Source organism: Euphorbia lathyris, chromosome 6 (assembly GCF_963576675.1).
Source record: "Euphorbia lathyris chromosome 6, ddEupLath1.1, whole genome shotgun sequence".
Lineage (NCBI taxonomy): Eukaryota > Viridiplantae > Streptophyta > Magnoliopsida > Malpighiales > Euphorbiaceae > Euphorbia > Euphorbia lathyris.
This window is the reverse complement of record NC_088915.1, coordinates 71,144,708-71,157,500: the sequence shown is the minus strand read 5'-3', so window position 1 is coordinate 71,157,500 and position 12,793 is coordinate 71,144,708. Positions and strand designations below refer to the sequence as shown.

Here is a 12,793-nt window from a genome sequence, read left to right as displayed (position 1 = left end):
TTTGGTGTTTGGTGGAGAGAGGTTCGAAAGAGCTTATGAGCTCACTCATTTATTTATTTATTTATTTTTATTTTTTATTTATTTTTATTTTTTATTTTTTTGAAAAAGCTCATGTTTGGTGCAGAGCCTTTTCAAATAAAATTACCTCAAACATTGGTGTTTGGTGAATGGAGGTTTGAAATCAATTATTAGTTTTTTTTTTTTTTTTTAAAAAAAAAAAGCTCATGTTTGGTACAGAGCCATTTGGAGTAAAATTAGAGGTTTTGACTAGTCAAACATTGGTGTTTGGTGAAGCCCTGTTTTGAAAAAGCTACTGTTTTGTACAGAGCCTTTTGGAGTAAAATTAGAGGTTTTGACTAGTCAAACCTCAAACATTGGTGTTTGGTGAAGAGAGGTTTGAAATACCCTATTTTGAAAAGGCTCATGTTTGGTACATAGCCTTTTGGAGTAAAATTAGAGGTTTGAGTGTCACATCCGTGTCCTTAATTTTAGTTATTATACCATAATATTATAGTTATTTATTGATTAATGAGTTAATCGGGTATCATGGATATAGTTTGGAGGGTAATTTCATGCCTTTAGTATCAAATTAAAAGTTTAGATCAAGTTTTAAAAGAAGCTACAGTTTAGAAGGATCCAAAGGAATATTTTCCCTTATTGGGAAGACAAAAAAACACAATTCAAGGATTCATTTTCGTGGTTATCCATGGCTGATGCATTCCCCAAACATTTCTCCATCATCTCCATTCAAACATTCAAAGTTACACAGTCTCAATGATTCTTTGATATCTAGAGATCGAACCGTCCGATTGAGCCGATTTCTTTACAGTAGCTTCTAGACACCCTAATACACGCTGGGGTGGGTTTGCTTTTCATTTGGATCACTCTAGGATAAATTCGAGTTGGGCGGATTCTTGGCAATAAATTGAGTTCTTGTGTGTTGTTCTTCTTTTCTTTGCAAAAGTAAGTAACTATCAACTACCCTTTGAGTTTTTATGTGTAGATACGTATATAGAACTCTATATTTTTCAGAGCCATGAATTTTTGTTGATGTTTTTACCATGCATGCTATTGATTTGGGTTTTATGATACACTTTTAGTATAGATTTTAACTATGTTCAAGAATATAGATATATATGTCTTTGCATCCAAATTTTAAGCTATAATATACATATATGTATGCATTTATGAAATCTAGTATATTTCATTAATAGTTTTTACAAGATATGATGTTTTTAATATATATAATTAAAGAAGTGTATATTAAGCCTTATTGAACTTAATTTATACACAAATGTATATACATGTATGTGTGTATATATTGTTTCGGTTTTTCTTAAATTGTTTTGGTGAATTTGAGTATATTTGAATAATACTTGTATAAGAATTGATATTTTGAAAGATGGAACTTAGAAAGGTACTTGAGAAATTTTATGATGTTGATTTATGAGTTACATATATATATTTCTGATTTTAAGTTATATTATGAAATTATAATATTATTAGTATCCATCAAGAGTAATCCGGATAGGTGGCTTTAATTAAAGTCTGTATTTTTTACCATCTCATAAAATCGGATGTAGTTAAGAACAAATAACCTCTAATTTATTAAAATAGCCTCAAATTAACTTGGATGAAGATTATTTAAAATAGCCTCTAATTTATTAAATCTTTCACAGAATCTTAACAAGAACAAATAGAAAAGAAGATTCCGTATAGCTGACACCAATTAGTTAGGAATGAGGCTTGGTAATTTTTTTTGTTTTTGAATAAACAAGCCTATTAATTATAGGATAACTTACCAATCTTCTACGAGCCCCTTTCGAGGTATCCTTCTCATCTGTCTCAATGATGACCTTCAGGTACTTAATTGCTGATGCAAAAAGAGAGGTTTAGTTCATGCCATTTAATGTTATTCAAAAGGAAACTGAAGGATTAATACATCAGGGCACCTCTGTACTTGGCCAATTAATCCGAGCCCCTTGCACTTGCTTGCAGTGAACTAATGGCAGTTTGAACTTGCTTACGGTAATCTAATGGCCCTCTGAACTTGCTCAAAGTGATATGCGCTTCAACATATTCAAATATACTCTTGCTTTGCCACATAGGACTTAGGGCGTTAATCATGTCACGGTAAGCAAATTCGTTCACGGGGCCAATGGGACCATTTGGCTAGGTACATGAAACCAGACAATGGACTTACATGCTATGCCTGAAAGTGAAGATATATGAAGTTTTAGAAGAGGTATTGCCTCCTTGGCACCATATTCATGCAGGTCAAGTATTAGCTCATCTTGTGTATCTACATATCTGCCAACCGTAACGGAGCGAAGAAAGATAAGAAATGTGAAACGAAAATGAAGAGCATGGGGAGAAGGCAAAACTGAAACGCACACCAATACGACACAAGAACAGATAAGAAAATTCCTAACTTGGTCTCAAAAATTTTCTGGCACGCTTCCTTGTCCGCCTCTTGAGCCTTTTCATGGAAAAAATGACCCTGCAATATATAACCAATGGCATTTACAGATAAAATTATATATTAGATCACTTCTGAGATTCACAGCTTATATGACAAAGACGTGAAACTTCCATATAAAAAGATTTCAACTTTTGCTATTCAACTATCTTTTCGCCTTGGTGGCTTTGCCATCCTGCAGATACAATTTGGTTACTACCTTGTTCTTCATCCATGTTACTATAAGAAATACAAGTAAACCTTAATTTTCTTTTGAATGCAATCGCAATTCCAGGGGAAACAGAATGAACATCACGATTATCACTTAGTAATTTTTGTGTTCATTTCTGTCAAGAAACATATACTGTTATTATATCGTGTCTGGATGGAAAGACCAACTGACAAAAACAATATTAGAGATTACACAGGTATGACAAGTGTGATAAAGCAAGTAGCAGCAGCAGAAATGTTAATGATTTGTAAGTCGATGTAGGAAATAATTCTATTGTTCTGTACGTTATGAATCACAACCGTATATATATATGTTACGGTTATCGTACCAAAGATATACATTGATTCACTTGATTAAATATGCAATATATACATATATAAACTAAAGAAATAAAGGCTAAAATCCCATAGAAGAATAATTTAGGAGATGACGGCACAAGAAGATTACAGCTTTATAATATTCTATCATTCTGACTCGATACTCCTTTACAGCTCTACGAAGCTGCTCGTAAGCATCCTCTTCATCGTCATCTGCAACTGACAGTCGACTACTCAGGATAAAAGGGAGAAAATGAAGGGAAAATGACTGAATTCAATCATATAAAAAGAAAAGGTAACAGAGATCTAGTCTCAAAAGATACATGAAAGGATCAGGATCTACTTTGAAGCCAGTCAATCAAGTATAGTTTTCTCAAAAAGAGATCTCTGACACCATATTAACAAGATCAACAATTTTTCTTCATAATGAATTACAGAAAAATGTAACAAAGCTGGACACTTCTCTACATAATAAGATGCATAAAATCAACATAACTGAATATTTATAATGGAGAATTAAATTCTATAGTTTCTCAGCTACATCTTGGCAAGGGCTGGTGGCCCCAGCTTCAAAGGATCCAACCCAAACTTCCTAGGTTGACTCTAGACATATGATAGTATCTTTAATCCATGACACCTTCAAACAGGCTGGAATGTGAATATAATTTAGGTGTTCAATCGATTAATTCATACCATTAGCAGTCTTTCGTTTCTACTTCTATAAATTTCATAAAGTTTCCACCAGCAAGGTCTGAATTTTATCAAAACAGCCATGATTTCTACATTATAAAATACACGAGAAGCAGCTTATTTATTTGAATGTAGGGTTCTCAGGAATGAAAAATGCATAATTATGTCCCAAATAAGTGATCAGAAACATAAACCTTGACAAATTTAAAAAATAAAAATAACAATACCATCATTTTTATCTTGCTTCAAAACAACTGATGCAGCCTTGCATTCTAATGCAATGTATCGTGGAGGTTCAACCACTAATGTTCCTAATGCTCTGGACCTCCTTTTTGGTCTTTCTTTTCTTCTAGATACCTTAGATTCGTCAGCAACATTAAATAATGCAACCAATACTTCTTTCTGTAGATCATTTCTCTTTTCTTGTTGAGTTACTCCATCCCCATTTAAATTTGAGATACCATTTGCACCACTGAATGGAAACAAGTGAAGAAAGAAAAACATAAAAAAGAGTGCATGACGATTTCAAAAGAGTAATAAGGACAAAGTGAACTCCTCCCTCTTCACAAGAACTGGATGGTAAAATTTTAATTACCAGCTCTTTCTCCAAAAATAAATAAGATATTAAACTTGCCAGGACTCCAGGAGATATAAGTAACATACCCGCCATTGGAACTCATTGGTGGAAATGAGTTTTGAAGTGAAGGATGTTCATAATTTGAATGCACTTCCAAAGTCTGTAAATATATTAAAAAAAAAACATTACTTTTCAGAGCTCAATAATACTCCCTCAATGTGAAGGTTGTTAGGAAGAAAAATGATAAACCAATATTTAGGCTAGCTTGTTCCATACTTAATACACCTGCAACACCATTGCATTAATTTGGAAGTGTGTAAATTAAAGTTCAAAAAACGAGGAAGCTCATTAGAAAATAATATTCTCTAGTGTCATCGGAAAAAGAGTGTAAACAAGTTTAAGAGAATATAGTTAGTACCAAGCAGACACTTATAACACAAATTAACGAAGTAGCCGAAAATAGAAAATAGAAAAATGAAGAAGTTTTAACAATTATATTCTCTATTTTGAGGTAGGAAAGAAAAACTGTAAACAGTATAAGTGTTAGGAACTAATGCAATTACAATAAACGAAAAACAAACAAACACACAAGAATTGTTTACCCAGTTCGCCACTTAATTTGAATGACTACGTCTGGGGCACTACCAAGCCAGGATATTTCACTATAATTTTCGAGATGCGGATTACAAAGAAAGAGGCTATATTTATACTCCTCAAGAAACCCTAATCGCCCAAGAAACCCTAATCGCTCAAGTTGGATCGCTGAAGTTGGGCCGATCTATTAGTCTCCAAAGCCCAACAATAAGCACCGTTCAAAACCAAGGCCGCCTAGGCGTTCAAAATCGACAATCCGTCCCGATTTTCTCCAATTAGTCCCTCTAGGCATTTTTTGGCTCCTAGGCAAGTTTTAGCAGTGTGAGCTATGAACAAAAACGTTTTTTATTGTGAGTTTTTGTTTGCTTTTTTATAATTCACTTTTGAGTTGTTTCAATGATATTGTTGTTGAAATGTTTTTGCACAATTTTAAAGATATATACGTGTTTTTCTATATTAAATAATTTTATATTATTATTTTTAGATAGTATAATATATATTTTAATTGAGTTTATAAAACAAATTTGTTAATTAACAAATAAAAAATACAAATCTGCTTAATCCCCGATTAATTCTCAAGGGTCCTATACGCCAGACTAGCGCCTAGCGTTTTTTACAACATTGAGTATAAGCTAACATGCATTGTCAGAAAGAAGTAAAGACGAGCGGAAACTCTGTATTTTTCAAGATCAGCTAATTAACAGCAAGTATATGGATGGAATGGAAAAAGTCTCGCATTTCATTTCTAAAGCTCCAATTAAAGCATGACATAATAACTATTGAAATCCACCTTATTTCTCTATAATTTTGGATATGTATATATATCAGTAGTTCACTTCTCATATTACAAGTGTATGCTTTATATAGCACAAACAAAATCTTCCTTCCCTTAAGCCTATGAAAGGAAAAGGCATAAGTCAATTTTGTCCCTAAGGTTATTGGGGGAACTCAATGTTTCCCTCATCGTAGAAAACGGCTCAATTTTACCCTTTTCCACAGAATTGCATTGCTAACTTCCGTCTGTAGTTACTTAGAAAAGGGTAAAATTGAATTAAATTTTTAATCACAAGGATAAAAGCGAGCTAAACTTTCTACTATGGAGGAAAAATTGGGCTATTTTTAATGATAAGGGTAAAATTAATCTTTCCCAATAACCTTAGAGGAAAATTTAACCTTATCCTCCCCAAAAGAAATAAAATAAAATAAAGAAGGTTCCATTATTGGGCTGTAACACTACCTTTTCCATGGATTTGCTCAGACGTTTGTCCCCTTCATCCATATTCGGTGCTGGCATATCAAGTAGTTTGTCCATGCTCTGCAAATACCAAAATGGTCAAAAGAAAAACTAAGAAGCCCTTACTAATGAACTATGAAGCACCAATATGGGTACGGATACAGGCACGGGTACACGTATGGGTATCCCCACATATCCCCATAATTAAAATAAAAAAGGGATACTTGTTTTGCCATATCCCGTATGTATCCCGGAGTATCTGATACGCGTATATCAACCTCTTAGAAGTATCAGTACTTCTCATAGGTAATGAAAAAGTAAATTCCAATGGTAGTATCTTCCCAAATTACTTTCATAAATATCTTAATATGAGAAAGGAACATCCATAAGCGCAAAAAATGCCAAGCACACTATGTTCTCAGGTTACAAGAAGAAAGAAAGTATGCTTATTAGTGAACTAGAACGACAATAATTGAAAGCAACAGTAACTTGAACGACAATACTTGAAAGCAAGATTTTGCTTTGGCAATTTATCAATGGTTCGAAAAGAAATGGGCATTTGTATAAAAATAAAATCAGCTTTGATCATCACAGGTCACTAGAATTACCTTTTGCACGTCATATCCACAATTATCTGCAAATCCAAAATAAATCTAATCAGCTTTTCTCACTAAACAGCCATTCATCGCAGCAAAAAGATAGTGCGAATAAAAGACAATGCTGAAGCAAAGATATCCTATTTTAACTAAACAAAACAGAAAATAATATACACAGGCATACATATAATATAAACATATATACATATATATAATATAGCATGACTACCAATAATTTGTTGAATCAGATGTTCTTCAAGCGGAAAGCCACCCCCTAGCATTCTAAAGACAAAATCTTCAGTTTCTTTCTGTAATTGACCATTATTTGACGGATCCAGTCCAGTTTCCTCTCCCCATATTACAGATGCTGGCAACTCCTTTGCGTCCAGTTTCGTTGGTTTGGTTCTCGTACAACCATAGGCTATTGACACGGGCTTAACGTAATCTTTTCCAAGAACGCTTGAAACAGTGCCTCGTGAAATGGGACGCCATATTTGCTTTCGGGCTCTGGCCTTTCCATTTGGGCGACGTGATTTGTCAAAGACATTGTCATATGATCGGGAAGATTCCAAAATTATTGGTTTTCTATGAGATGCAAATTTCGATGAAGTAGAACCTCTCCCCTCCATCTCAAAGAGGATTTCACCGGCCAAATCTGCCTTCTTGTCTGCCTTGTGGTAAGCAGAAGTTATATCTTGAAGAGAAAACGTCGACCCAAAAGCCCCAATCAGACCTTTCAATGCCTTTTCATTGTTATCATCATATCTCAAGCTCATATTTGATGCTTCCAAGCTAAATTTCAAAACTGAAAAGGTGAAGACAAGGTTAATATGCAATTCAGGATTTCAAAAGTTGTATCATTTATGCTTTTACACAAGTTGCAAGGATTATAATGAAAATGAACTGAACAAGTCACAGTTGCTGTAATCAACTATGAAATCAAGCTAAAGAAAGATCACATAAACCCAATTGAGAAACAACGGAAAACAAGAATCAGATATCTTACCAGAGAAAGATGGAAGATAAATTACTAGAATCAGGTACTTGTTGAAAGAGGTTCTGAGTGATTATTGCTAGATAACAAAAGAATGGAAAGTAGATGAGTCAGTTATGTGGGATTTTGAGCGAAGTGGAGGAAAAGGACAAACTTGAAGCTTTCAAGTGCTGATTGTTTTGCAGTGTGACGCATTCTGCGTATTTGAAAGGAGAAAACAATATATAAAGAAATTCTTGAACAAGTTGTTCAGCAATATTTTGGTGCATTTAAGTATTGGAACAAAACGTCAAACTGCATTAAGTTTGGAGTAACAGTTATGTATTAAACCAAATTTAATTTAATATATACATTTGTACTATTTTACCATATTTAGTGGCGTGGCATGACATGCAATAAAGATCGTAAAATCATCAAATAAAAGGAAAATGTTAAAAATTAATAAGTTTAGGTGTATGATAGATCTAAATTTACAAGTTCAAGTGTGTTATATGTCAAAATAAAAGTATAAGGTATCAAATGATAAAATATTACAAATTCATGTGTAATTTTTGGGGAAAATTGAGTTTAATTTGTCATCAATAATATTAATTTTCATGTTTAATGGACGAATTAATATTAACACGTTTTATTTGTAATTAACAATATTAACTAATATTTAATTCATATTTAATTGACAAATTAATGTTAAGAAGTTTTATTTGTTGATAACATGGTATTAAATTCTGTCTTTGAAAGAAATTTTGGCGGTTGATAAGAGGTTCCGGAAAGTTATGTTCCGGACTGATGTGTGTAATCCATTACCGGCAAAATAGAAGAATCGCCTGTCTTTAATACAACTAAACTATTTTCTATTTAAAGTACTATATATATATATATAAAAGTTGAACATAAAATCTTTTTTCTTAGCAAGCCATGTCAACCATAGCTAAATTACGGTCTAAAGAACTCACTAAAAACTGACATATCAACATCACTAAAATTCACTGTTGAATTAATTGATATATTAATTCTCTTTATCTTGAAATAAATTTGCATTAATTTTAGAAGGCATTTAAACTGTTAAGTGGTTACTAGAGAATTAAATCTCATTAATGGAATTAATGTTCATTGTTAATTATGTAAAACGTCTTAGTGCTTACAATGGTTTTAATTGTTATTAATGTGAATTAATTCAGTAAGATTAATTTTGCATTAAGTGAATTAATTCTTAAATTAATTGAGGAAAAAAACATAACTTTAAATAAAGTACCAAATTAAATGATTTTAAGTTCTTATTATTAGTATTGTAACTTTTAAGTTAAATATTTTAATTATCAGAATAAGTGAGTTTTAACTTAATTAAATATTTTAAATGGTTGACCAATCGTTGGTTGGCGCAGTGGTAGCATGGGGCTGCGCTTGGTAGGGCGGTCTCAGGATCGATCCCCCACAACGGCGATTGGGAGGGGTTTAAATACCGTAATCCTTGGACCCGCCCCGAAAAAGTTGAAGAATTGAGGATTTGGTTACTTAAATACTGATTTTTTTTTGGTCTAAAGATATGATTATCACATTCCACGAGCGTTTGCAGCTTTTGTATTTCACGTGTTTCTTCAATTGCAGTCCGTGTCAATAATTTGGGGTTCTGGAAGTGGGGAAAGTTTATTAAAAATATGTTTTATAATTGGACAAGTTTGAGGGGTTATGTTTTACAATTGGACAAGTTTGAGGGGTAAGTTGTTACAATTGAAAGTTGGAGGGGGCAGTTGCAAAATTTGGACAAGTTCAGGGGTTATTTGTGTATTAGGCCTAAAATATTTACTTTTAAGTGATATTTTAGGCTATCAAACAATGTCTCAATCTGTCATATATAATATCAATGAAATTTTTCTGGAATTATGAAACAAAACAATTTCTCTAGAAAGACAAATATCATGGAACGGAAGAGTATTGATTTTCATTTGATATCCTTTTTATTACTTTTTATCTTTCAATATAAACTATTTGAAGTTAATATGTATGGAGCTAAAATTTAATTTTGGTACTAATTTAATTTCATCAATACTGTATTTTAAGTTTACTTTATCTTTCGTAATGTATTGTAATTCGAAATCAAAATATTAGGATTGAACTTGCCAATTGATTCACAACCTTTCGAACACAAACAATATATATTCGTATTCTGTTTACTTGTAAGAGTACGTATTGGGGATTAGTGATGAAAGTGTCAATTTAATATTCCTCCACGAGGTGCTAGATGTTTTTTCAAGGCATGGATACGAGAACATAATTGAAAGAAAGAAATAAAGGTCGAAGTTTAGACCGCTCATAAGGGCAAGGGGTACTCTAACGCCCAAATCAGTTCTAGTCTAGAGAGAGAAAGTAAATAGAAAACTTGGAGAGAGAAACTCTGAAGAATATAATGTGCTTTTGTGAAGGGATTTAGACCTTTTTTTTATATAAATGTGAAGACTTATGATATAAATAAGAGTAAATTGACATTATAACCGAAAATGTCGACTTTCCTTATTAGTAGAGCGATATCTACGCACAAGGATTCTTATTCAGGGAAGGACTCCTTAAATCGGCCTTAGAGTAGATTCAGATATTGCAAATTGACAAAAGTTAATAAATAATGGTCGTCGCTGGAATATATTGCATTTGAAAAGCATGATCATTCCAGAGCACTGAAGTTACGCAGAGCAACTGCATATCCTTGCAAAAACATGGCACGTCCGAATACTAGCTTAGTTCAGGGTTAGAGAAAGTCAAAAGCAGAAGGCTATCGAAGGCAATGACTCTTCCCATCACTTAAAGTGCAAAAAAAGGCACCAGACTAAAATTTCTCTTTCTGATATAATTTAATAGTATAACATGCTAATACACATGCAACTATAACATCATTATAACATCAAAAAAAATTAACAATGTAAGTATCTCCATGTAAGACATACCAAACTCAGAATTGAACATGCCAAACCGAACTATTTTGTGTGGTTTAGTTCAGTTTTATTTATAATTTGAGTTTAATTTGTTCTTAAGATTTTGTGCAGCCCAATTTTGCGCTGCTTTGAACCCACCGACCATTGATACTCGCCTTGACTGGCTCAGCCTTCCCCAATCAGTTGGAAAGAAATCAGTCGCACAACCATTACTTTATTAAATTTAGGGGAGGATCAGTGTGTACACAGACAAACCCTGTTAAACCCACATTATTTCAGATCTTTGAGCACATCTTTTACTTAGCAAAGGTTACAGGCCTAACCATTCCATTGTAGCAGCTAATTGACAGATGCTGCTCTAATTTTCAATTTTCAAAATTCGATCTACCCACTGCATATATAACTAAGGTCCTGTTCTTTTTGACTTAAATTCAGCATAAGTTCAGTTCAGCAGCATTCAGTTTAGTTAATTTAATTTAATTTCAGTAATTATCATTATTTATTATAATTACAATTATTTATATATAATTTATTATTATTATTTATATATAATTTATAATTAATATTATTTATATACAATTCATAATTATTTATTATAATTTATAATTTAGTATTATTTATACACATCATTATTTGTTATAATTATAATTATTTATATATACATCATTATTTATTACAATTATAATTATTTATATATAAATTATTATTTACTTATTATAATTTAGTATTATTTATATATAATTTATAATTTAGTATTATTTATATATAAATTCATCATTATTTATTATAATTATAATAACTTATATATAATTTACAATTTATTATATATATAATATATCATTTTTATATATAATATATCATTTATCATTATATATATAATTTATCATTATTTATTGTAATTATAATTATTTATATATAAAATATATTATTATACATATAATTTATTATAATTATAATTATTTTGTACAATTCAATTAAGTTCAGTTAATTTAATTTAATTTAATTTAATTTAATTTAAGTCAAAAAGAACGGGACCTAAGAAAGATGAGGCACTGAACTGGCATTGATTTATTCCAACATAAATAACAGAAGAAGATAGTTTTTAAGATGATTTTAAGGCAAAAGTTAATAGTACTGGAGCAACTGAGCAAGAGAGAACATATACCAAAATTCAATCCTGCTAAAAGAGAATTGCAAAATGAAATACAAAAGAACAATTTTGACTCTCCTAATATATGTTACTCCAGAAAATTTACCACGAAAAATGAAGAACAAAGTCAGTTGTTTAGATTGGAAAAGAATTCCCAATAGGAAATTACAAATACACTCTTAAGTCGCAAAACATGCTAAGACTTTTTTACATGTTTTCCATATTTACAAAAAGATTAGAGGGCAGAAAAGAAAACACAGTTCGGGACTTGGTGGTGGGTTCAAATCTCGGCAACAGAATTCTCCATTTGCCAATATAATTATAAATCATTATATTTAACTTATAATGTCTAAAATATGTAAATCTCAAAACAATCGTAGTTATAAAATACTTTGAAGATAGTTATCCATTATTATAACAAGAACTCACTACTCTAAGATATCCGCAAGACATACCTGATCACTATTGCTGCTGTTGTTGATTGTTGGGAGGTGGTGGCATACCCGAACGATGTAAGATGTGGTCCATAATTAGGGAGGAGGCGGACCGGGCATTACAGGTGGTGGTGGTGGTGGAGGTCCTCTCATCATCTGTTGTTGCTGCTGCTGTGGCGGCATTCCCATTGGTCTTTGAGCAAACTGTGGCGGCATTGGGAATCCCTGTTGCGGTGGCCGAGCAAATTGAGGCAGCATTGGTGGAGGCGGACCCTGCCCCATCTGACCCTGACCAGGATACACAGGAGGAGGCATCTAGTCAGGCGGCCGTATGACAGTCGTACCACCACGTCCTGCCGGGTAAGCCATAGGAGGAGCAGATAATTGAGGCCGTGACAACTGCGGCTGCATCATACCAGGCGCAGGACCATCGATGCCACGAGCAGGACCAGATAGACCAGGCTGGGCTTGAACAAGTGGAGCAGCTGGGATCCCGCGACCAGAACCACGACCAATTCCTGGGCCAGCAACGGCGTTAGCAGAGACGGCTTTAGCACGAGATTTGTCGGGAGGAGGACCTTCGACGGTCATTG

General features: G+C 32.8%; 1 protein-coding gene across 7 annotated transcripts in view; it reads right to left on the bottom strand.

The window, feature by feature from the left end:
* The window catches only part of LOC136232788 (putative nuclear RNA export factor SDE5), a 20,836-nt gene extending 8,323 nt beyond the window's left edge, over nt 1-12,513 (bottom strand). Inside the window, exons 1-11 of one of the 7 annotated variants that reach the window (XM_066022200.1) lie at nt 12,222-12,513; nt 7,705-7,888; nt 6,928-7,503; nt 6,711-6,736; nt 6,106-6,183; nt 4,361-4,434; nt 3,925-4,169; nt 3,138-3,226; nt 2,433-2,500; nt 2,204-2,310; nt 1,803-1,873 (exon numbers count right to left, since the gene is read on the bottom strand). In XM_066022200.1, the coding sequence (XP_065878272.1) occupies nt 1,803-1,873; nt 2,204-2,310; nt 2,433-2,500; nt 3,138-3,226; nt 3,925-4,169; nt 4,361-4,434; nt 6,106-6,183; nt 6,711-6,736; nt 6,928-7,474 (1,305 nt within the window). In that variant the 5' untranslated portion in view covers nt 7,475-7,503; nt 7,705-7,888; nt 12,222-12,513. Of the gene's footprint in view, nt 1-1,736; nt 1,874-1,894; nt 2,311-2,432; nt 2,501-3,137; nt 3,227-3,924; nt 4,170-4,360; nt 4,435-6,105; nt 6,184-6,710; nt 6,737-6,927; nt 7,504-7,704; nt 7,889-12,221 lie in introns of those variants that run through there. The other 6 variants (XM_066022201.1, XM_066022199.1, XM_066022202.1 and 3 more) reach the window with 6 other exon arrangements.
* Nucleotides 12,514-12,793: the final 280 nt, after the last annotated feature.